The 24,870-nt window shown below is 40.0% G+C and overlaps 2 protein-coding genes and 1 pseudogene across 2 annotated transcripts in view; 1 reads left to right on the top strand and 2 right to left on the bottom strand.

Annotated features, from left to right (window-relative positions):
• Positions 1 to 8,851, bottom strand: part of LOC104015040 (acyl-coenzyme A synthetase ACSM4, mitochondrial) — a 12,549-nt gene extending 3,698 nt beyond the window's left edge. The window contains exons 1-11 of the mRNA XM_009467736.2: positions 8,694 to 8,851; positions 6,175 to 6,443; positions 5,071 to 5,281; positions 4,451 to 4,658; positions 3,930 to 4,073; positions 3,040 to 3,196; positions 2,323 to 2,402; positions 1,433 to 1,556; positions 841 to 921; positions 630 to 731; positions 130 to 257 (exon numbers count right to left, since the gene is read on the bottom strand). Of these exons, the coding sequence (XP_009466011.1) occupies positions 130 to 257; positions 630 to 731; positions 841 to 921; positions 1,433 to 1,556; positions 2,323 to 2,402; positions 3,040 to 3,196; positions 3,930 to 4,073; positions 4,451 to 4,658; positions 5,071 to 5,281; positions 6,175 to 6,375 (1,436 nt within the window). The 5' untranslated portion in view covers positions 6,376 to 6,443; positions 8,694 to 8,851. The remainder of the gene's footprint in view (positions 1 to 129; positions 258 to 629; positions 732 to 840; positions 922 to 1,432; positions 1,557 to 2,322; positions 2,403 to 3,039; positions 3,197 to 3,929; positions 4,074 to 4,450; positions 4,659 to 5,070; positions 5,282 to 6,174; positions 6,444 to 8,693) is intronic.
• LOC104015181 (acyl-coenzyme A synthetase ACSM4, mitochondrial-like) lies at positions 8,358 to 24,870 on the bottom strand (annotated as a pseudogene).
• PDILT (protein disulfide isomerase like, testis expressed) overlaps positions 21,835 to 24,870 on the top strand; it is a 28,415-nt gene continuing 25,379 nt past the window's right edge. Inside the window, exon 1 of the mRNA XM_009467734.2 lies at positions 21,835 to 22,111. Within this exon, the coding sequence (XP_009466009.1) occupies positions 21,913 to 22,111 (199 nt within the window). The 5' untranslated portion in view covers positions 21,835 to 21,912. The remainder of the gene's footprint in view (positions 22,112 to 24,870) is intronic.

Genomic DNA, 24,870 nt, shown 5'->3' with positions numbered 1-24,870 from the left:
TAAAAGCAAGTATTCCTAAGTCAAGAGGTCAATAAGTTCATCACGGGACTATCATGTCAGAAGCTCACCAGGAACACAACATGTAAGATTATACAATGGCAGATTTGAAAATGAAGCATGCAAACTGACCCTGAAGAAATGATGATGTCATCATCTCTTCCAAAGAACTGAAAATATCCATCTTCATCCATAGTCCCTCTGTCTCCAGTGACATAAAAATCCCCACGTTCACTTTCTGCGGTTTTCTTAGGGTTATCCTCAAAGTGGTTTACAAACAATAGTTCAGATTTTGAGCATGCATTAGCCATACATTATGCTATAAAGCACATAATGTTAAATGCACTGGAACTTAATGTTTCAGTCAAGGATGTTCAAGAATTGTACTGACATTGCTATAAAATACAATAAAATAGGTTTAAAAAACAAAAACATTTTGATTCTTTAAAAAAAAATTTAACTCGGTCTTCAGCAAATTCTTCTCTTCCCTTTTCTAACATCCGCCAATCCAAACAAATTACTCTGGTCATAAATAATAAACTGGTGAAAAATATTCAGCCTTTTGAACCACTATGCAATTGGAGAGATTTTGGGGAGATTGGTGGTGATGAGGAATAAAATAAAGTCCTTACTACATATTCAGAGAATAAACCAAGTGGTCTTATAGGTTTGCTTCTGACAGCAATTTCCCCCTGTTGTCCTGGAGGCAGAATATTGGCGTTTTTGTCTACGATCTAGAATAAAAAACAACACGTATTTTAGTCCAATGGGAAAAGAAAAACAAACCCAAACCCAACCAAACAAAAAACCCCTATGAAAGGGTCTAAAGAGCAGCCAACAAACCTGCACATCATAAAGGGGAGCTGCTTTCCCCATTGATCCAGGTTTAATCTTAATTCCTTTAAAAACAGAGCAGATTATTCCCTGTAAAAATCAAAATCAAAACAAAGTTTTGCAACAGAAAACTGCTACATTCACATTCAATTCATTAAATGTATTTTCTAGAATAATTCCAAAGTAGGAATTAAGATTCATAGGATCCTACATGTCAGTGCTGTATGGTACAGATAAGCAAAATTAAGAAACTCCATGAAAGAGTCCTGTTCCATTATCTGCGAAGAATTCATGGCCTCTGCTAACCAGTCTTCCTTAGATTCAAGCTCTGCCCTCTTGCCTGCCATTGTCACTTGGAATTTCCTTAAGGACATTTATGGAAATATCAGAGCACATCTCCTCAATCCATGTTTCTGGCAGGTTCTGTGAGGAGAGCCATGAAAAGGTGTTCTTTCACAGATTATCGGGGAGGAGATTACTGAAACATTCACAGAAATGTGAAGGAAGAAACAGGCTGTGTTCTTTGAAAACAAGCTTTAAAGCATCATAAAGCAAAAAGGAATTACACAGATTTAATACAATATTGACCCTACAGATATACCGTTTCAGTCTGGCCATATATTTCACGGATGTCCAGCCCAGTCTTGCTTTTCCACTGCTCCATGACTTCTGGATTGAGTGGCTCCCCTCCACTTAAGCAGTCCTTCAGGTTCATGAATTTGTAGCTTCACAGGGAGTTAAAAGACAAGAGAGGCAGTACTTAAATCTATTGGGCAAGACAAGGAGCATGCAACTATAAACAAATAATACTGGAGAGCTGTTTACTGGGAGAATTAACCCCACAAAGTGGGGAAATCAGAGGATTCCCGATCCAGCAAGGATATCAGTCTGTGCTCAACACTATACATATGAGTAGTAGTAGTAGTCAAACACACATGAAAAATGAAGTAAAATTTTTGCTGAAGTCAGCTGGGATTTAAAGACATGGCTATAACTAACCACAGAGCAATTTGCTGAGCCAGGGCCCTGATTGCTGACCCTCTGCAACAGCCCAAGTGAGAAAGTGCAAGAGGGGAGGAAGGAACGGTGGCAGGCAGCGAGAACTGGAGCAGGGGATGATGTACCACTGCCACAACAAGTCACTCCCTCAGTTATGTTGACACTGACTTTCCAGGATGACAGTCCTTCCCAAGGCATGGACAATTAATGTGGTAATTGAAAATTACGATAAAGAATTTAACAGGCGCTCAGTTTCATACCCTCAGGGATTTGCTCACAAGTTCAGTAGTCAAAGTCTCAAATTTCTGAGGGAAAACATCAGGTTTGTCTGTTTGATCATAAAACTCAGCAAAATTCACAAATTTTGTATGATGGTCTTTTCATGAAGGTTATTTTAAACTAAATTACTACTCTATTTTGGGCCAAGCAGCTAGATCTGGGAGATCACTAGTTAGGGTAAATTAAACATTAATAAATAATTTCTTGACGTACTTGGAGAGATCATTTTGTACCAGCATGCGGAACAATGTTGGAGCACCAACCAGCACATCAACGGGGAATCTGCAGAGAGTCTAGTGAGATAAACAACAAGATGGACATATGAAGCTCAGACAAAAAACTGCCTTGTGGATGTACAGTAAACAGTGATACAGGGAGCAAATGTAGCTCTCCTTTCTATGTAAAAGCACCATATGCTCTCTGTTGGGTAAGAAACCAGCCTACAGTTGGTGTAATATGCAGAAATTCACAGTATATTTGATTGGACAAAATCCCATGCTACCATGTCTACACGACACCCAGACCGCACAGCTTGGAGCATGGACAGAATAAGCCTGTCTCTCTCTACATTATAGGGAGGTTTTCACTTTAATCTTGGCCAGTGTGGGCAGAGAAACTCTTCAGTTTCAGTCTGCATTAATACCAGCTGATACTACTTCCACAGCCACTAGAACAAAAGGCAAGCAATTAGTACTGCTTTTGGATGATCTTCCTTCACATGCTCACCAGCTATGAACAAAATGTATGAATGAACTGCAGGTTTGACCCCTTCTGTGTACATTAAAAATGCAAATAGGGACTTTACGCAACAGATACAGCATCTCGAACACAACTATGGACACAACCCTCATGAAATCTATGGATGCTGTTAAGAATTATTTTTTTGTGCCCTTTCTGAAGATTAACACATCTCCATGAGTTTTTCCTTACATTTAGGATGGCTGCTGATTCAGTCCGTGGTAGCTTATGTATAAAGATGCACGATCCAAAAACCCAGGGATCAAAAACAGATGCCAGTGAAGCTACTATCCATCCTGTGTCTGCTGTGCTCCATATCACGTCTGAGGGAGTCACATCCAACCAGTACCTGATAGAGCAGAAAGAAATGAAAAAATAATGAAAAATTCTTGCTTAAAAAAAACAAACCCAAACCACAAAGAAAACCAAAAAAACCAACAAGGCCAAGGTTTCTGACAAGATACATGGGCACTCCAAATAAGTTTATTTTATGAGCTAGCTCTAGGATAACAGGGCACCCAATTATATGCTTGCATAAATATATATAAACATATACATATGTATATCATACATATATGATGACAGTCATAACATAGGATAGAGTAAGGGAAAGAGAGGAGTCTGAATTTCAATAAAGTGACTTTCCACTAGGCAGGAAGATAAGGCTGAAGCAGCAGCATTCATGGATGCTGTGTTGGACACCAGGTGTTTCAGTTCTAAGGCTGCTGAGGGACCAAGGTGATCTGTGCAACCAACATAAACTCTGCCTTTGCTCATCTACACATGTCACAAAGCTTTCTGCAGTCCAAACAGCATGGCATCTCTTGTTTTTTTGTGCTGAAGTATTCCCAGCTGATGGCTGCCCTTTGAACCACCCTAAAGAAAGCATAAGAGATGTTCATTGAAAAATGGAAACACTGGGGGTGACTCTACTCCCTAGAAATCTGCTGGAGTTTCTAATCCGATTTCAGAGGGAGAAGGACTGGGGCTGTACATTGGTATTTCTTATTCAGTAATTTTTCATCAGTTCTACTATGCAGTTTCAATTATCCCATGTTCAACCAGGCTCAAACATTTCATACCTTTCACTTAAAAGGGGTCTGAAGCCAAGACTACCCTGGGAATGTTCAGTCATCTTTGGAGAACCTGTGGTTCCACTGGTAAAGAAGATGCACATTGAGTCTTGAATCCTTGTTTTGACGCAGGAATGGTCAGCAGATTGGTTTCTTTAAAACAGAGAATGCAATTGTGACTTCAATGGTTACTTTACCCAGGCTTCAGAATGTAATGAAGTATTGCATATCACAGAACATCTACCCCAAATAAGCTTCACAGCAGCTTTTCACCAAATTAGATTAAAATAATGTGGAGTTACATTTCCTCAGAGACTTCCCCTTAAGAAGAACAGGATAGAAACTTCCCAGAACAAGACCACTGTTAGTAAACAACTCTGATGTGGATCAGCAATCAAGCAGTGATGATTAACACTTTAATGTTGGCATTTGATGAGTATTTGTAGTCGATAAATACTTGTAAATGAGCACTTGTGGAAAACAGGTCTGCTTTCTGCATCATGACTGCAGTGTCGCTAACTCATACTCACTTGTACAGGTCAGTGAAGTTCAGCCATCCCTCCCTACTGCCTTTGGACACGATTAGCTTGGTTTTCAGAAACTGACACTCAGATGCCACTGAGTCCACGGCAGGAGCCAGTGTGTCATCGGTAACGATGCATGTGGCCTTTGATGCCTGGAGTCGATATAATATGTCTTTGGCTGATAATTGGGATATTCCTGGAATTAAGACAATTCCTGGAAGAGCAATAAAATTAGTTTGGGATGGCATTTTTTACATTGTTTCTAAGAAGCTAAACTATTAACCATTCCCAAACTGACCTCTGAGATAAATTTGCCCTGGCATTCCCAAGCCAAACAGTTATAGTGGAGTAACACAGCTGCTTGTTCTCTCCTGTAAGGAATGAAACGTGGACCTGTCTGGTGACTTCCATGGCTCCTCCCTGCCTTCTGTCATCTTCATTCCTGCTGCACAGGCCACCTGTCCTATGGCACCTAGTGCAAATCCTTCAGGACTGCCTGCGTAATTGGTAGCTAGGCCGCTCACTACATTACTACATTACTTTTCCTTTATAAACCATATAAATTGTTGATCCTCTCAACTGATTTGCATTAACCAGTTTTACCAGTCTCAGATATGCTCACTGACCTGCTCGCATGCAAGCGACATTCACCAGCCACCATTCTGGGACTCGCGGCAGGATCACAACAATTCTGTCCCCTTTCTGCAGTCCGCATACTTTAGTCAGCACATTGGCCACTTTCCGAGACAAGAACCCCAGCTCCTCAAAGCTCCACTTCACTTCTTCTCCTTTTCCATTTATCCACCAAAAGGCAGGGTTTGATGATCTCTTTCCAGCCTACAAAACACAGGGATTCAAAACCAAAACATTTTCTTCTGAAAGACCATGAAATTATAATGCACAAATATCTGCAAATTATGGAAGATCTGAGTATTTCACAACTGGCATATAAGCTATTATTTTTCCCTTGTCCTTAATGGATCGAGATTTGCTATGGATCAAGCTCAGATTTTCCCAATAAATTCTCCTTTTCTGAACCTGAGCTGTTTACCAGCCCAATTGTCTCCAGACTCAAGTCCTCGTCTGGATCCTATTTCAGTTTAAGCCTTACATTGAGCATTAATATTAATAAATTAATAAATTAATAAATATAAAAAATAACAGATAACATGAAATACTTCACATAATACTCCTGATATTCTGGAGGGAGTTGTGGAATACTGTTAAACAGAAGCAGCACAGGCAGAGAACAAAATAAAACAACAGGACAACATGGTATACCAGGACTCTTTCTAGTCTGATTGCTCAGGAAGAGAGGAGTTAAGTGGTCTCTAACTACAGTACATCTGGATAAATACAGAATCCACTTTAGAGCAAGGCAATTAAACATTTGTGGGAGAATATTCCCGAGCATGCAATGTTATTGTTATGTTACCTATATCTTTATGATGTGACTATCTAACATTATAGTATGCAGAAGGAACAAGCACAGCCATTCCGAGGCTAAATCAAAGACAAAAGGGACTTACCATTGCCTTTTCTACCTACAAAGGGAGCACCAAGGGTCAGAGACACTTTTAAAATAAAGCAAGAAAGAACGAGATTTTGTATAATCTCCTAACGCAAATTGGTTTTGGCAACTGATTTTTTTGATAAAGAAAAAACCCCAACTTACTTCAAATGAAATTTCAAATTAAAGAATCTCATCTGCACAACAAAAGATCATCTACCTTTTCAATCTCAGACCATTTGTCCAGTACGTCACTTGCAAAGTTAAAGTACTTCGGTATTTCCTGTTCGCCCCGCCTGACAGACTCATACTGTGAATATACATCAGAAGCAAGCAGCCTGGGGGGTCCGTGAAACGCCCTATTAGGAGGCTTCAGAGTCCACAAGGATTTTAGAGTCTTTAATTTAAACAAGAACTTCATGGCAGAAGATGATGTACGCAGATGCTGTAGACTATATAAGAAAATTTGCAGAATTGTTGCTATGAATCCTGCAACAACAACAACAAAAGAAGAAACTGAGATTATTCAAAGACAATTCAGTTATGAATGTGACTGAGTTATTAATTGAAGTCACTTAGGCTAGTCACAGCCAAACTGATGTTTTTAACAGTTCAATGAAATGTGAAGTTCCCCATCCTCCTTGCTTATATTTTTTACCACCAGCTTTTTAAGGACTTCATGTACTGTACTGATCTGGCATCTTGTCTGTAGCTCAGCTGATTCTTATAGATTCTTGATGTGTTCTTTGGGGCTGCTAATTGCCCACAACTCTCCGTAGTCAAACACAACATCAGATGTTATTGTTTGCATTTTAAGAAGGTTACTGGTTCTTACACCAAAGCATTCAGTAGCCGATTCTTTATTCTTTTTCCTTCACATGGAGACGAAGAATATTTCCAGACTACTTCCATCAAGATTCTCACTGCTTTAGCTTGAACAGTGGCTGACTGATATATCCATTCACCACATGTATCCCAAGAACCTTCACTTCAGTAATCCCATATGTAGGTCCCCAAATTTGATTTAGACACTTCTACATTTGCTCGCTGTAAATGCCCTCTTCCATCTGTACTCACCATAATGATCCTAAAAGCTCTCAAGTCCAATTACATTCTTCCTTTCCGTTGCTACCCTTCTTTTTTTCTTTCTCTCTTTTTATATTATTATTATTATGATTATTTTCAGCAGTCTAGAAGATTGCTTAAAGAACTGTGCTCAATTTTAATGCTATTTAGAGGCTTCTCGTAAGTGCACATGAAGATTATCAAACAGGGAAAAAAAAAACCTGGCTCGTGTCTGGAAGAGCCCGCAGGCAGAGCAGGAGCCAGTGGAGTCCTGGAGGCCTATGATGGTTCTAAAACCTGGGGCCATCTATTGATTTTCCTTTTTCAACCACTAAACACAAGTTACTAAACTCAATACAAGGTTAAGTGAGTGACTGTTGAAATACAGGTTAATTTTCTTTTCTATTCTTACAATGGATGAAGCTATCCACAAACTAGGAACAAAATTATAGGTAAACTCTTGATTAAATTCTTTTCCATGTGGAATTTCTGTGGCCTGGGTGAAGCTGCAAAGTTTTGCCCTTTGTTCCAGGTTTTGAAGTTTGTTTTGTATTCATTTACCTCTTGCCCTGTGTCTTCAACTGTAACCACTTATCTTTACATCTGATGCATGGATCTCAGTTTTCTTCAAATTTTATTCCCCAAGAAAAAGCAACTTATTTAACAGTGGAATCATTTCCTTATTCCTTAGCAGGAGCTTTTACAGTAATATTTAATTTACCTATGGGGTGGATGAACTCAAATACTTAGAACTTGCACAACTTAATCTTTTCAGAGATATCTGACAGCATAAAAAAAAGCTGGATGCAGATTTTCCCCCCAGAACAGATACTTTGTGAAAACAGTAATTCACGGTGTTCTCCATGCTACATGGAGACTGTGGTAGAGAAATACTGACCAGCTGTAAATAATCCTATAGGATATCATTTGCTCCTGATAAAGCATCATAGGACATGGATATAGAATTAAATGTTATGATGTCCCTAATTGCCACCCACTTCAGAATCAGGATTATAGAGCAAAAACTTATTTAGATGGTACTTACATTTTAAATTAGAACTCTACTAACAGGACCTGGTGGAAAAAATTAATCTAAAAAGGCTTTACTGGTGAAAAATGGTCTTTTAACTATTCCCTAAATACATCCTCTTTGAGGTTGTGACCTATGCTGTTAATGCTAAAAACCAATGGATCCACTTTCATTCCTTTAACAGAAAAGCCTAATCATTTTGATTATTCTTTTTAATAACATAATAAGATATTTCTCATTTCTTAGTCTGCTCTAATTCTATGATTTAGCTATAATCTACAGATTTCAGAGCATTGCAATGACAAAATCTACACAATAGCCTGTAAAGAAAAGAGGAGAGAAAGAACATTCAGAAACAGTATTGAAGATTGGAAATGGTATTCAAGACTGGCAAGATGAAAAACATTTTAAATCCAGGATTCCCTAGTGGTCTAAAAAAAGGTCTGCAAAGTTTTGCTGTGAGAGCCTTCGATGGTTTTTAGCACTTTTTCACCTGCAAACTTAGAGGTAAGAAAATTGAGAAAAAGATCCAGTAGTGGCAAAATCCTCTGAACTGCTGCAAGAATCAGTAATTATTTTTCCTGATTTAGTACCATCTCAGTGATCAGCAACACTAGGATTCAGACAAACAATATTTTCCTGACCTGTTTGCTGTGGACAGTATAGATTGAGAGCTGGCTGGGGTACATCCTCTTCATTCGGCTTTCAGGACACGTGTTTCTCAAACGAGGCACTGTAAAGATTAGCCTTTATCTGGAGAGGTGAAACCTGGATGGTCTTGTCAAAAAGGATTTGGAGTGAAACCCTTTGTACTTTATTATTTACTTCTTTTGAAGTAATGAGAACAAAACATAGCACAAAACAAACCAGGCAGCACAATTCTTTCTGTGGAGTAACTTTTTTCTTGTAATCATTTACGCTGTTGTTAATTGGGCATAACTTGGACCTTAACCTAAAGCACTTTGTATCATCTCTTCTCCGCCACTTTAACCATTTAAGTAGATCACAAATTCACCAAGATGAAGAGAAGTAGTTAAAGAATATGTCTTTCTCCTTCCACTCAGAAAGAATTTGGGAATGTTACAGTGATAGTTTTTGAGAGACAGTATCACTTCACTGCTGATACCCACTACAGGACAAAGATTATTTTTATTAATTTCTCATCTATTTGCAGTTATCAAAATGTTGTAGTTACACTTTTTTTTAAAGGAAGCTATTTATACTAATTCCAGTAAAAAAATTAAACCTTTGTAAGCTCCCGGATCTGTCCCTTCTCTCTCCCATTCCTCATTCTTAATTACTTGCATCTTCTCCCTTCTGAAAATTTGTAAGTCAATGGCAAAAGTGGTTCTAATACCACACATCCTCAAGCCATATGAGTGTTATCTCCTTTTTTTCTGTAGCTTGTTTTTCCATATGTTCTCCTAGTGCTCTGGGTCAAGGGTTTTTTTTAACCCGTTTTAATTTTAAAAATCTGCAACATGTTTGATTCCAAGGAAGCCTAATACATATAGGGAACTTGATGCTTAGAATAAAGTGCATTTCTTTCTATGTATTTTTTTTCCTTTTTACCTCCCTGTGAATTGGATCAGGACTGCTGACAACAGCTGAGTCTGAGGCTGCAGGGTGTTGTATTAATGCACTTTCGACTTCAAATGGGCCAACACAATACCTAGGAGAAAATGCAGATATGACAGCCGTAGCAAGCTAGCCATTCAATTGGTCTTTCCAGATTGAATTTTAACAGGCAAATGAGCAAATCTAAAAGTAACTGACTTACCCAGAAGAATTAATTATATTGTCAGCTCTTCCAACAAAAAACAGACATATCCTTCTTTATCCATAATCCCTCTGTCCCCAGTGACATAAAAATTTCCACACACAGAGGCAGCAGTTTTCTCTGGATTATTCTGACAACAAACATTTAAAAAAATGTATCTGACTGTTAGTGAAATTTAATGCATTTACTTTGCAGTGGTGCTAAAAATGATCAAGACAATTTTTTAAGTTGTTCTCAAAATGAGTATGTTCAATACTATTTTATGTCTTCAATTAAAAAAAAACAGAGCCACATTAATTAGCAGTTTTGTGGTGGAAATATTTGACAGGTGAAAAAGAGCATTTATGTATGTATGGATTCATGTTCTAGGGAAAAAGGGCCGTGCTTTATCAAATGGCCATCCACCACAGCAAATTACTACAATGTATAACCCATCCTCTTCAGAGAAATGACTTATCATTGCAGGGGGTTGCCACAATAACCTCCTTTTTACCCTTAATCTTCAAGACCAAAACACAAATGAGGTGACCTACAGGAAAAACTTCATTATCTACATTGATCTATCAGGTCTACATTACACAGGAAAAACACCTTGACAACAGAAGACGTAACGAAAAACTGAAGTAATAGTACTGAACCAAAACTTTTTTATCACATAATGAGCAGTTACTTTGTCCAAGTTGCTGTTTGAGGATGCTACAAATATCCAAATATGGGGGTTCAGAAGAGGATTAAACATATAGATAGATTCCCCAAAGCTTATTCAACAGGATAGTTCAAATGCAGTGGAGAATATATTTGCCTGATTTTAGTTGTTTTCTTAAGTATATACTACAACTCAGCACCACCACAGAGAGAATACTAGCTTAGATGGACTTTGACCTGAACCAAAACGGCAATTCTTCTGACACATTTTTTAAGCCTGTTCTGCTTTCAGTGGGTAAAGCATTCCCATTTGAATAGTAATGTTTGATTATGTATGCCACTTCCACAAAGCCATATGATCCTCTACACTTGAGGGTTTTGTGCTGTAGCTTGTCTTTGTGCTGTAGCTTGTCTTTGTGCTGTTGATCTTGTGCACATCGTCTGTGTGACAGGGAACTGTACAAAGGGTTTCTCTGACACCAGAGATACGTGCATGCTGGAATGTGTAACTTTTAAAGAATTAAAAGATGAATCTGTGGGTACCTCTGACAGTGGTATGAGGGAATAAGATACCTGTGCTCTCTGGAAAGTCTCCCTGAGCTTTCGACATATTAGAGTAGCCTTTATGGGCTTCCTTCTTTTATCATTAACCAAGGATAGGAGTGGTACAGAAGGGAAAGGAGTGATGCACTCAATGTGAAGCCCATGCCAACCGCTATGTACACGTCTGGAACAAGGTACCCCCTGGTTCATGTTGCATCTTGAAGTTACACTCTGCCAGTCAGTCTGCCCCTGGAATAGCAGAACAATGTACTGATAGGGCTCAAGGCCCTCAAGCAACCTGGTGAGACCTTGTGAAGATCCTGGATGAAATTCTGCTCCTTGGATAAGTCAACAGAACTTTGCCCTGGGTCTCTCTTGGGCTTCTCAGCAGGCACAGACAGACCAACTCAGGCTTACCAACTACTCAAGAGAACAGACAGAATGGTCGCGTTGGTTGAACCTGGACAGCAATGTGGCCTTCTCCTGCAGGCAGAATAGCCCCATGGTCATCTATGATCTGCAGAAAGGACGTATCATTATTGCTTTGATTAGCTCAGTGAAATATCTGTTACAGCACAGTGCAGGACAGAAAAGGGACACAGACAGCATTCCCTTACTCTTGTACCCACAACTGCAGCTGAGCTCAGATGTGACGTATCAACATACCTGCACATCATAAGGGGGAACAGCTTTTCCCAAAGAGCCAGGTTTAATTTCCATTCCTTTCATATTGGCACATATTGTCACCTGCATAATAGATTTTTTTTTTTTAATTTGTGCAACATCTTGTAGACTTTATTATTGTTTGTATTAGGCATGACACCTCTTCATGACTTTGTCGTGATAAGGGCTGAATCAGGGCTAAAGCACTGGTTCTCCAGCACACAGAAGAGGAGTTGAGAGGCATTTCAGGTCATCCCTGTGGAAAGAGGTTGCTTGCGCTCAGTCTGAGCAAGTGGGTTCTTCTGCAAATACTTGAATTTGCAAGACAGCAGATGTGAAATTATTACAGATCTTATTTCAATAACAGGACAATTAATTTGGGACCATATCAAGGGTAAGAGGAGAGAATGCCTGAAATCTGACTCTTAATAGCTTCGTTAACGTTCACTTACAGAGAAGTCTGGGATGTGAACCGATTTAATACTTTTCATTAAAACCTCAGACAGGCCAAATTGATACCCAGAGAAAATTATTTTTTTTTTTAGTTTTGCCTTTTAAGTAAAGATGATGAAGGCATCTGCTACAAGTTATTTGATCTGAGGTAATCTCTGGCATGGTTTCTGCCAGGGGCTGACACTCTGTAGTCATAGTATTTCCTATAAACATTAAAGTATTGGGGAATTTTGGAATTATATCATCATAATTATAGACTCTTTTTAAAAAAATTCACTTAAATGATTCTCACCTTTTCCACTGATTTATCAAGCACATTGTGCCTCATTGTTACCTTTGAAAGGGCATACTGCAAGAATTAATGCAAATGTACTGTTTCAGTCTGGCCATAACCTTCATAGATATCCATCCCTGTCTGGATTTTCCACTTCGCCATCACTTCAGGATTGAGAAAAATCTCACTTGCTTCCTCCGTGCTGTCTTTTCAAGACCCATTCCTGAAGCCTGAATGGCCTAAGGTATGACTAGTTATTCTTATATTTCAGAACATAACTTTCTTTTCTGAGAGTAAATTTTGCTAATTAGATTTCCTTTAATTGAAAAAAATTAAGCAACATAAGGAACAGCCAGAGCTGTCACAGCATTATATCCCAGCCTCTCTCTGCTACCCCTGCACCAGACAGATGTGCAGTACCGGCTCAAATCACGTTGGACCAGCATGTGGTAGGCAGTGGGAGCACTGCAAAAGGCAGTGATGGCGTATCTTGAGAGAGTCTAGAAAAATTTTTTTGTTGAAAAGAAAATGTAATGGTGGGTCTGACCTTGTAAATGTGCAGGTGAGTAACAACTTATGTGCTCAAATGTCTGCAAAATGAAAACCATAAAAACACAACATACATTCAACACAGAGAATGAGAATGGATTAGTGACTATGAATCCTGACTGCAGAGTGGCTGCACCAGTCAGTCCCACTGCTGTAGAAAATACAGTACTTTCTGTCCAACAAAAATCACTCACGTAAATGAATGACCACTGAGAGTAGCAGTCCCAATTAAGATTGTTTTCTGCTTCCCAAGGTGATTGTGTCCCAGGCTCAAGGCTAAGTGACAATAGTGGTCTAGACCAAAGCTTTTCCAATTTTATTCTTGAGGAAGTCTGGGTCTCCTCTCCACACAAGGGGCCAACATTGAGGAGAATAGGCCAGCTGACTGGTTTTGTGAAATGGCAGAGAGGAGGAATAGACATTCTGGCAACTCATTGAAAATTCAGGATAACAGTGCCCTGATTCAGGTCTATGCTATACTCTAATTACTGGCCAATGCTCACCCTGAGCCCTAAGTAGCTGGAAGTCCATACCTGAAGTGAGCTTTAAGCTAAGTATGGGATAAGACAGCAGTGATCCCAAGTTCTTTTTATCCTGCATCTTCCACCACATCTCCTCTACACTGTAGCCATGGCACATGGCGTAACCAGGAGGGAAAACACTTGTTCCTCTAGCTTACTGGGCACCAAAGGGAGGGATGATTGCTTGGGATGTGGGAATTATTGTCCCTGCTGCTACAGAGCAGTGGGTACCTATGCACTGGAGCCCAGCTTGGTTGCTTCATTTATGCAAAATGGAAATAAAACTCACAGTATAAAATGTTACGCTTACCTCTGCAATAACGGCTGGTTTAAAAACTGTGGCTTATTGTGTACAAAGAGACATGATCCACAGATCCATGGTACAAAAACACTGCTCCAAGCTTACTTTACGCAGTCAGTATCAGAGGTATTGCACATTATACCTGAAGAAGTCAAGATCATCCAGTACCTGATGATAAAGCAGAGATGAAAAAAAATGCTTCATATAGTGTGAGAGACTCAGGCACAGGTCACAGCATAATTAAAGGAAAGGGCAGGAGGCTTCCATTAGAAGATGAAGTGTTAGCAAGTGGGGCTCTTTAGAAAGTTTGTAAGAGCTGAAGAGAATCTCAAACATTCTCTTATTTCCCTTCATTCCCTCCTGTTTAACATTTCCAGCATTTGCTTTTCTCCTGAACAGTGCAGAACATCCTTGGCTTGAGTTGCAGAATCTGGACCTAGATCAAAAACAGAACAGATCACTTGGAGTAGGCTTTCCCCACCTTGTGGATTAGAGACATCAGCTAAATCACAGCTTATTTCTCTAGGAAACTAACTAAATTACTTCTGTGGACTCTATACCACCAACTTCCAACTCAGAATGCCTTGGGAAATTCAAACTGAACTGTAACTTTTAGGGTATAATGCTATGGTCCAAGGTTGTTTTGGTTCTCAAGGAAGGTTTACATAATACTAAAGCACTTGACTTTATCTGGTTTTGCTATAAGGCTGCTATCCTTTTTGTTACTCCACAGTCAGCCCTCTGAGCAACCAAACACTGTGTGATGATCTCAAATGAGTCTTCAAGAAGCTTTTAATAATGAGGGTTTCACTGTGAGAGGGGAAAGGTGAGGAAGAAGCAACATCCTACACTCATGAAATGCCTACATTTACTGAAGTTTTTATGGTCACATTTTCAATTTAATTGTGATCATGTCACTTAATCAGGACACTGGGAGCAAGTGCAAGGTATACCGGCCACTGGTTGCACATCCGATGCCATAACTGCTGTGGGAGTGCACAACCATTTTTGGAGTGTCTGTACCTCCCCTAGTAAAATAGATCAGCATTGGGTCTTGACTCCTTGTCTTGACACATTTATGGTCAGCAGATGTCACCCTTCAGAAGAAATAGTATATGACAGTTACCACGTGTATTTTTTCCACAAAGGAAGCAGTATTTTTTAAAGTTTAGGAAATAAAATGGCCCAAAAACTATATGATCTCACTAAATAAATAGTTGCATCACTGTTGTGGTTTAACCCCAGTCAGCAACTAAGCACCACACAGCCACTTGCTCACCCTCCCCTCCCAATGGGATGGGGGAGAGAATCAAGGGGGGGGGAAAAAGTAAAACCCATGGGCTGAGATAAAGACAGTTTAATAGAACAGCAGAGGAAGAGAAAATCATTATAATAGTATTAATAGTAACAACAACAATAATAACAATAATAAGAATAGTAATAAAGATAAAAGAATATACAAAAGAAGTGAAGCACAATGCAATTGCTCACCACCCGCTGCCCAATGCCCAGCCCATCCCTGAGCAGCAATCAATGCCCCTTGGCCAACTCCCCCAGTTTATATACTGAGCATGACATCCTATGGTATGGAATAGCCCTTTGGCCAGTCTGGGTCAGCTGTCCTGGCCGTGCCCCTTCCCAGCTTCTTGTGCATCGGGGAGATCATGGGAAGCTGAAAAGTCCTTGACTGGTATAAGCACTACTTAGCAACAACTAAAACATCAGTCTGTTATCAACACTATTCTCATCCTAAATCCAAAACACAGCACTATACCAGCTACTAGGAAGAAAATTAACTCTATCCCAGCCAAAACCAGGACAATCACATACCACAGGTAAGAGTTAGTGAGCACATTTTGCTAGTCCCAAGTGTATTCTGTATGCCATAACTTTCAAGATGCGAGCACCTACAGCATATTCCAGTGACTTTGTCTACGACTATTTGGCAAGGGCACTCAAGGTGCTTGTTACAGAACAGCAGGTAGATGCAAAAAAAGCTTCTGCCTCAACACATACCGTCTCCCAGTCTGAAGTCAATGGGGGCCATATTCAGGCTATTATGCCAGGTGAGGTGGTCTTAGACACATATTATACCATTTATGTTCAAGAGACTGATGAACAATTCAGATTGCCTGGGCTACCAAGATAGTCAAGGGAAGAAATAACTGATGCCATGTTAGCTGAGCACCGAGAGCTGGCAATCGGTATCTTCTCATTGAATTCAAGAGCCATTAGGCTGCGCTCTAGAAGACAAGCACAAAACAACTGCAAGATTAGTACTCTGTGCTTGTCTTGTGATCACAGCAGAAGCAGAGAGCTTTTGAAAGCTGTCAGGCTGCTGAGTAAGGAGAAGCTGAAAGACCTGAATACAGCTCCCAAAAAGTGTGTTGGAGGGATTTGTACTTAATGCAGTGATTACAGCAAGTTGGCAGAAGGATGCAAAAATATAACTAATTTGTATTTTCGAAATTAATCCTAAAACTAGCCATGTCACCTGACTGATATAGCTTCCTTCACCTGACAGGGATGATGGTAAAAGAGCTGGATACTCAAGCAAAGAATTCTTTGAGGTTCAGCCACCCATCTCTGCTCCCTTTGGCTACAATTAGTTTGCTTTTCAGAAACTGGCAGTCAGGCATGACAGATTCCACTGCAGGTGCCAGTGTATCATTGGTAATGATGCACTTGGCCTTCGAAGCCTGGAGTCAGTATAAGATGTCTTTGGCTGATAATCGGGATGTTCCTGGAATAAAGAGAATTCCTGGAAAAAAGCAACAAGCAATTTAGAAAATTGACCATCTCTCTTTATTATGTTCACAGGACATGACCCCAGCCATAGAAAAGCTGAGCTACTTGCTAAAAACTTATTCTTTGAGAAACAGAAGTAAAGTATAACTCATGTTTGAAGGCAGAGCTTGGGTGAATTTGTGGCCTAGGAATGACCTGGAATCATCTGGCTCCAAAAGACCTCCAAACCCTGCAACACTAATGTTGAGTTTTGTGTCATCCATATTAAAGGTATCTACATCATGAGTAAGATCTAGATTTAAAGTGTTTTTTTGAGCACTTCCTTCATGATTTATGACTCTGGAAGGAAGTGTTGAGATTATCATCCCCTTAAGTATATAAATAAGACAAGCATTTGGATTACATTTACATCTGGAATAAAGCCATTATTAATTTCAGTGAGGAATTAATACCTTTGATATGGGATAAATAGATTGAGGTCAGGTAGCTTACATACATTGCTCCGTCAACATATCCCTCAAGCTTGGATTCACGTTGTAATGTGAACAAACGTAAGTTTGGATATTGAGTACAATGTGACTGAAATCACATTTTCAGGTGGAGGGGAAAAAACAAAATCAATTTAATGCATTTCTATACCTCCTTTTCCCAAGGATTTCAATAGACTTGACCTACAGATTGATTTCTGTCTCCTTGCACCTTCAGAGGTGCCTACCAAATTTTACAATTGAGAAACTGAGGCACTGAGATATGGAATGATATTCTCACATCGTAGTCCAGAAAATCTTGGATACAATAGAATTGGATTCCCTGAGTCTTAGCCCCACTTAAAACCTGCAAGAATCACAGAGCTTAAAAGTGGGACAAAAACACTTGATCATGTCCCTGTTGATGCTGAGTTGTTCTATCATGGATGTTTAGCAGTCTAAAAATGCAATGGGTCAAATTCTTCCTAAGAATTTGCAAAACTGTAACAGCAGAGCAAAAAAATACTGTATTGAATTATTAACCAGTCTAGTCGTATAAGTTACTGCAATAAAACTGTCCACACTGATAATGTATCTGTCAAATCTGGCCTTAGATCGTAACCATTCAACCTTCACTGGCTTCAACTGAGGATGCCGTTTAACTGGACCATGTCTGTTCCGCACCTAGTACAATGTCGCTTTGGTTCCTGTGTGGGTGCTGCCAATTCTCCTACGAAAAAGCTGAATTGTACAGGGCACAGCAGTATATTCCTGTTTACTTGTTTTTCACATTAATTTCACATATTTTTTGTAACTTCAATTTATTTTCTTTCTGCATCCACAAGATCAGTAAGGTTACACACCTGTTCGCATACAGGCTACATTCAGTAGCCACCATTCAGGAACACGAGGCAGAACTGCTATAACTGTCTCCTCTCTGCAAACCACATGCTTCAGAGAGCATATTAGCTGTTTTCCTAGACAGAAATCCCAATTCTTCAAAGCTCCGCTTCACCTCCTCTCCCTCATCATTTGCCCATCAAAAAGCTGGATTTGCTGGTCATCTTCCATCCTAGAATGCAACAGAAGATATTAAAATAAGACGACAATCCTTAAAAGGTTTAATTTCAATCTAAAATAACTCCAGACTAAACAAATCATCCCTGGCAACTAGTCTCTTAAAGTGATACCTGTATTTCTGACAAAGAGAATAAAATAGTGCATTCTACTCTGCAGCTAATATTATCCAGTATTCATCAGGAAAACTGATTTGTATAATCAGAGATTTGTTCTATGTCTATGAAGTAAAAGAAAAATACTACCTTTTCCAGTTGCGACCACTCATTTAAGGTATCACTTGCAAAGCTGAAATATTCTGGCAGTTCCTTTCTACACTGGTTTATAGAGTCATAATGGGAAATAATCTGAGATGTAAGAAGCCTGTTGCATCCATGGAATAATCTGCAAGGCGACCTGAGAATCCACAAACACTGAGGAATCCATGATTTAAGAAATGTTCTCATGATAAATGATGTTTTATCAGACAGTGGGGAAGAAGTCAGATGCACACCTACAGGAATCAGTCATCTGAAATGAAAGAAAATGCATTTAAAAACAGCCAGGTATTGGATGCTGTCTAGTTTGTGATGTTGGATAAATTAATGCAAACCAGCTTGAATAAATAGGTTGGTTGTGTGCCTTCCTGTTTTTCCCCATTATTTTATGTGATTCTTAAAGTGAGTGTTCCTCCTTTTCTGGCAAAGAGATTGTGCACTGTTTTTTCCTTATAATCTTTGTCGTCTACTTTGTCAGCTGATGAATGAATCTCATATCTCCTCTCTAAACTTTCATTTGCCAGTCCTTTTCTAAATATCTATCTCTTGATTCCTGTAAATTTTACATTTTACTTTGCCTGCTTACAGAAATAAAATGCCACTAGTTAGGAAGTGTTTTGAGGACACTTTGTTTATCCCCTTGATTTAAAATGGTCTCTGTAATTATGCTATGTCTTAAATATACACTAGATGGCGATTCACACTGAGCTTAGGCACCAATAAAACTGGGGAATCTCTGATTTATTTCCTTGTGAGTTCTGTTTTCACGGGAGGCATGGAATAAACACAAAATAAATACTGGGCTAGCAAAGGTGAAATGCCAGAGCCTTCCATTTGCTTTGCACTTCAGCTGAAATGTGCAACTTTGAAAAAGATACATGTTGTAAAAAAAAAAACTTGCAAAGAAAGTTCCAGTGCTTCCAGCTTCTCCTAGCCTTTCCTACAGAACATACAGGTAGATGTGTAAGAGACAGAATGGATGATACTGCAGTTATTTAAAGCCCAGCCTTGGAAGTCAAGAAAATTAGATCTTTACTCATACATGCAGAATCTTCTGACAAACTTGTTTTGAGTGTAATCAAGGCCTTAAGAAGCTACCCACCACATTAAATCTAAGGGAATTTTCCCCTCAATTCAATGGAGCCAGCTTTGCTTTTGAATCTTTCTGTGCCGCAACCTTCTCCTTGTTTAACAGCCAACAGCATGTACGTATCTCACAGGGGATACTACACAGTTACTTTCACCTTTGCATTAAGTATTGCAAGTGTAGATGCAGTGACAGCTTAAAGTATTCAATGCCAATAAATAACAGTAACTGACATCACTCTAAAATCACTGTATTTGTGAGGTAAAACAGAGAAATGCAAACAGAAGGTGCTCACACGTGGGGCATGTGTCAATGGCTCTCGACCACACAACAATTTCCAGGGTGTGAGTGGTAACAAAGCAGAAGGCCCAAGAATTGTATTCATCCTGCATCCAGCAATTCCTGCTGACTGGCCCGTGACTTCTGCAGAAGGCAGATTTTCCATAGCTCTCAAACTGTAAAGCACAAAATGAAAGAGGCAGAACTAGTTAGCACAGATGAAGAAATGTGCAGAAATGTGACCTAATCTGCTGTATGCCTAAGAGAAAACATCACACTCCATCAGTTTCACTTTTCTGTTCAGTTCTGCTAAATCCCACTCCATTCCTCATTGCAAATCTGTCCTGGCAGGACTGACAGCTGTATGATCCTCCTCTTACTCCAGTTTCCTTCCAGGACACAGAGGTTAGAAACCCTTTCCAAAATGGTGCTTATTCCCTGGTAGGAGGTTTCCAGGAGGGATCTGAGTTGACTGCTGTTTGTTTCAGTGGCAGACGGGGGAAAACCATCTCTCTAAGCAAATGGTTTTGTCATCCTACCTGTGCTCTGGGAGCCTTAGGCTGTGTTCTGAGCTTACAACATGGCCTGTTCAGATCAAACAGGCCTTGTTCCTCCCTGTTCTTCTGAAAGATGCTTTTTAACCCTCCTGTGATGTTACTTGAAAGACATCTTTGGAAAAGAGCCTGTTACGAAGAGAAAAAGACCGCAAAGTCAAACAGGAGACTTATCTTTTTTTTTTTTTTTTTTTTTTTTTTTTTACCCTTCAGTACCTGATTGCTGCATCTGTATTTACATGTGATCTTATCTTACAAGCAGCCTGAATACACAGCTCCCTCTGATTTCATTAGGCACCCTGTACAAGTGCTAATAGAACACGTCTCAAGGTGCATTACAACCCAAAGCCTTTGAGACTGATAGCAAAGAGTTCACTTGAAACCCAGCCTCACTCACACCAGGCACGAAAACAACCTAAATTGAAGCAATCTGCCACCCGAGATCCTTCACCCCCAACAAAATAGAGGCTACCACATCAACCACCATTACAAACACTCCTTCCTTTTAGCAGTACCCTCCTGATACCAGATTTTTCATCCTTTAGTGTAAGGGTGTGAAGGAGCAAAGCAGCAATTACTGCTCCTCAAGAGGAACGAAGAGTCATTATTGGAGGCAATTCCTTTAAGTATCAGTTTGGTTCTACTAATCTGGACCCATCTGTCCAAGTCAGCTCTGTCCTTGCATGTGCCAACGAAACAACCACCTGGTCCCCTCTAGAGAGGCCAAAGCTTTGGGTGTACAGTTCAAAAACTTCAGCACAGTTTAAGGGTCTAAGATGTTTCTGCTACAATTACAGACTGGCAGATATTTACATTTCTTAGTAAATGGTGTTGCCTTAATCTTTCTGTAAGATATTTCTTAACATGTTCTGAAAAGATTAGCTAGGGAGGCCTCATAGTTCACAGACACAGTTGATAGCTATCCTAAGGATGAAATAGTACATTTGGTACCTTCAGTTTACTGTACAGATTTTAGCTGCCTGAAATTATGCTACCACTGAAAATCAATGGCAAAATCTTCTGGTTTAACCCACAAAGTAGTATCTTACTTGAGCTACAACTTGGCACTTAAGCAGAGATAGAAGCCTCACAGACAAGGTACTGAAAAAAAGCAGACGTTAAAATTACATATGCAAAGCAATGAGAGTTTTTCCTTGGCTTCAGCATGCTCTGAATCAGATCCATAGTAAGTAGCTCTGTAAGTGCAACAGACAACCAAATATTAAGCAGAGGAGCAGCCCTCAAATACTTTCCCAAGTACCTCACTGACTGTTTTGTCTGCAGCTCTGTGCTGGGTAACCGTGACAAGAGCAGGCTGTCTAATTAGAGAAGAGCACTATGAATCGACTGGTGCTTCCGCAGGCAAGTGTTTCCTCCTGTGCTCTCTCACCCTCTCCCCGGGCTTCTGATTATTTACAGAAACAGTAAACTCACCTTCCCCACAGATACTTTTTTTCTAAACACTGCTAAAGATGGGGAAGTAATTAACTACATTAATCTTCCCGTGGAAAGACGCAGTTGGCTCCACTGGTGGTAGACTCCGTTATCAACCTTATCAGCCTCTTAGTTTGGCTGACAGAACAGCAGCCATTTGGGCAGCAAACCCTGCTGCTTAGTGCTCCTTTGCTTCTTTCTTTCTCAGTAACTGGATAAAGGCAGGGCAAGATGAAGACACACCAGGTTTTCTTTCTGCCATTATTGTTTCTCACAGGCTTCCTGGCAGCAGACAGCATAAGCCCAAATGAAACAAAGCTAAAGAAAGCCAAACTCCCCAAAATAAAAAAGGAGAACAGTGTACTTCTGCTGAAAAAGAGCAACTTTGACAGAGCACTGAAGGAAACTAAGTACCTGCTGGTGGAGTTCTGTGAGTATCCATTTCCGCTGTCTCTTACCCTGATGGCTCTGCAGAGCATGACTGACGCTGGGGCACTCAGGTATGCTTGTTGCTTTGTCCTCCAGTAGTGCTTGTTTGTTTTTTTTTTCCTCCATGTATCTATTTCTGACCATGACTACTGTAATTTATTCCTTTTTGGAGTAGTTAAATACCATTCTGCTACGTAAGATGGATACTGACAGGAAGATGGGTCCTCACACGCACAGTGCTGAGTTGGCATTCTCTGCTTCCACTGCCTAATTTTGCAAATACGTGTTTCACAGCAGCGACGGTTGAAACTCTATGTATTAAAAAAAGAATCAGAGAGGGCTCTTCTCTGTCTTACATTTTCATCAGTCCTTTGTATGAGGTTTTTGCCAGATGGCTCTGCGAGCATTTGGGCTTCAGGGAATGGGTTTTTACAACATTTTAGTGTCTGTAATTGCATTATATAGGACTGCAAGACGCTTTCCCTGAAATTAGCACTTGGTTAGGTGGAGGCTGGTTTGTGGTTTTTCTACTAGGTTCATGTTCTTTCCTCATGGGGAGGAAACTAGTGGGACCTTTGAAGTAACTAACTTTGTTAGAAGGTCTGGCTATCTGGGCCTTACAGAAAGTAAATGACAAAAGCAAAAGCCAAACAGTATATTCTCATGATGTTACCCATCTAAAAGTTCAGACGCTGCACAACTTCCCACTCCACAAATATGGAACTGTATTTCCTAGCAGCTTGCTGGTAGCAGAAACTCTTCAATCTGCATAAGACAGCAAGAACTTTGTCTCTGTTGCTTGGGTTTGACCTTGCTTCACTGTGCCATACTCACTGAGCTCAGCGCACACATCCACTTAGCCTTAAATTATACAAACACCTTGCAAACTAGCCCTCCTTTGGAGGCAGGCATTAGATACAGGCACAAGCTGAAAACCCCGATCTATTCCCTATTTGGAAGGCATATTTGAAATTAAGGCACTATCCTAACTTTGCAGAAGTGCATGTAATTTGTTCTTTTGCCTCACTAGCAAACCTGGATGATGATGATGATGATGATGATAATAAGTAGCAGTAGTGTAGGTCAATCTGAAATGAACACACTTGTATTTTTCCAACAACAAAACCTAAAATACACTAACAGATCAATGAAACTAAAAATATGTTTGGATCATATCAAACATCTCATTAATCCTGAAACAACGTTATGAAACTTCAAATATTTTTAAAACTTTCAGAACAATCACGTTAGAAATTTCTTTAAAATTTAACGTTTAAGACTTTTAAACACTTTTGAAAGTGTTGAAATTTAGCAAGATTTTATTTTTTAATTGTAGAGGGTCTAAAGATATTTGCCAAACTCAGTCTACAGTTGTGAACTGTTTTGATCTCTCTGAAGATGCATTATTTTGGTGAAAAAATAATGTATCAGAAAAACCTTAGTCAAGCTCTATTCGCAGCTTTGTAAGAGCTGATTCAAAGCACAGAACCTAAATGTCCAGGTCAGAAAACCTCCTTAGTCCTAGCAGAGCTGATCAACAATGAGATATTGCAACACACTTCAGGATTTTAACTTAATACTGAACGGAAAGAAGACACGTGAGAAGTTTCATAACGAAATGAGAGATGAAGAAAGAATTGTTCAGAATACAGTAGCCCAGGGACTTGGGCACTCAAAGGATGTGGAATATCTAAATTGGGATTTCTTCCCCCTACTTCAGAGCAGAGTCTTGTGCCTCTCTCTCCGATATCCCACCACCCTCGCAACCGGCGTTCTTCAGAAAGGAAGGGCAAACACACTCTTCCATTCCACGCAGCATCTTCCAAAAAAGTCAGAGATGAAACACTGCTCCCCAGCCACACCTTGCTCCAGTGATCCTCACTGCCTTCTGGTTTGGATTCAAGGTCACCATGTCTACCTGAAGGGTTTACTGAAAACTCACGGATTGCCGCCTTCCCCCCCCCCCCCAACTGTAAAGGCATCTACAGTCCCTGCAGAGAATTATGAAATCACTCACGAGAGCGATGAGCTCCACAGCCCAGATACATTATCTGGAAACCACTGGCCTCAATCTCAATAGCTCCCTTTGGAGACATGCCACTAAACAGCCTCCGGAGCAGTGAAAAACCATCCTGTAATGAGGCACTGCCCCAGGATGTAGGAAACCCGAGTCCACAATGCTGAACCAGCTGGTTCATTTGCTGTAATCATTTGCATTGCCACAGCACAAAGAGGTTAAAGATCGGACATGCACATGTGCCTACACAGAGGGACCATAAAGCCCTAATATTTTATGTCCTACTCTTTAAAACAGGCTATCTAAATAAACAATCTATGTGAACATGGAGCTATTAAGGGAACTTAGAGAGACAAAGCAATATTCCCCAGATCACACAGGAAATCTGTGGGGCTGCTAGGAATTAGCTTTAGAAATCCAAACCGAATGCAAGACCTGAGACCTTTCTCTTCTTGACTCATTCTCAACCACGAAGACACAGTCAGAGAATGGGGGGGAACCCAATGGTTCCCAGAAAGTGGGATCTGTTCTGTTGCTGTACCAACATGGGGAAAAGTTTAAGCTCCAAACTTTGATTCAATGCTCTAGGATCTGCCTTAGGCCTATCTGTTATGAGAAAACCCCGACGCTTTCCCTGTTGCATACCATTATCTACTTACCAGTCCCACAGTATTTATCAGTAGAGGCCTGCTTTGATGTCTTCTGCCCAGCGGCTCCCAAGTCCTCCTAATGCCCTTCAGTTC

The sequence above is a fragment of the Nipponia nippon genome, unplaced genomic scaffold (genome assembly GCF_047370975.1).
Source record: "Nipponia nippon isolate SJK-2023a ecotype South Korea unplaced genomic scaffold, ASM4737097v1 scaffold_5, whole genome shotgun sequence".
NCBI lineage: Eukaryota > Metazoa > Chordata > Aves > Pelecaniformes > Threskiornithidae > Nipponia > Nipponia nippon.
This window is presented reverse-complemented; position numbering and strand designations above follow the sequence as displayed.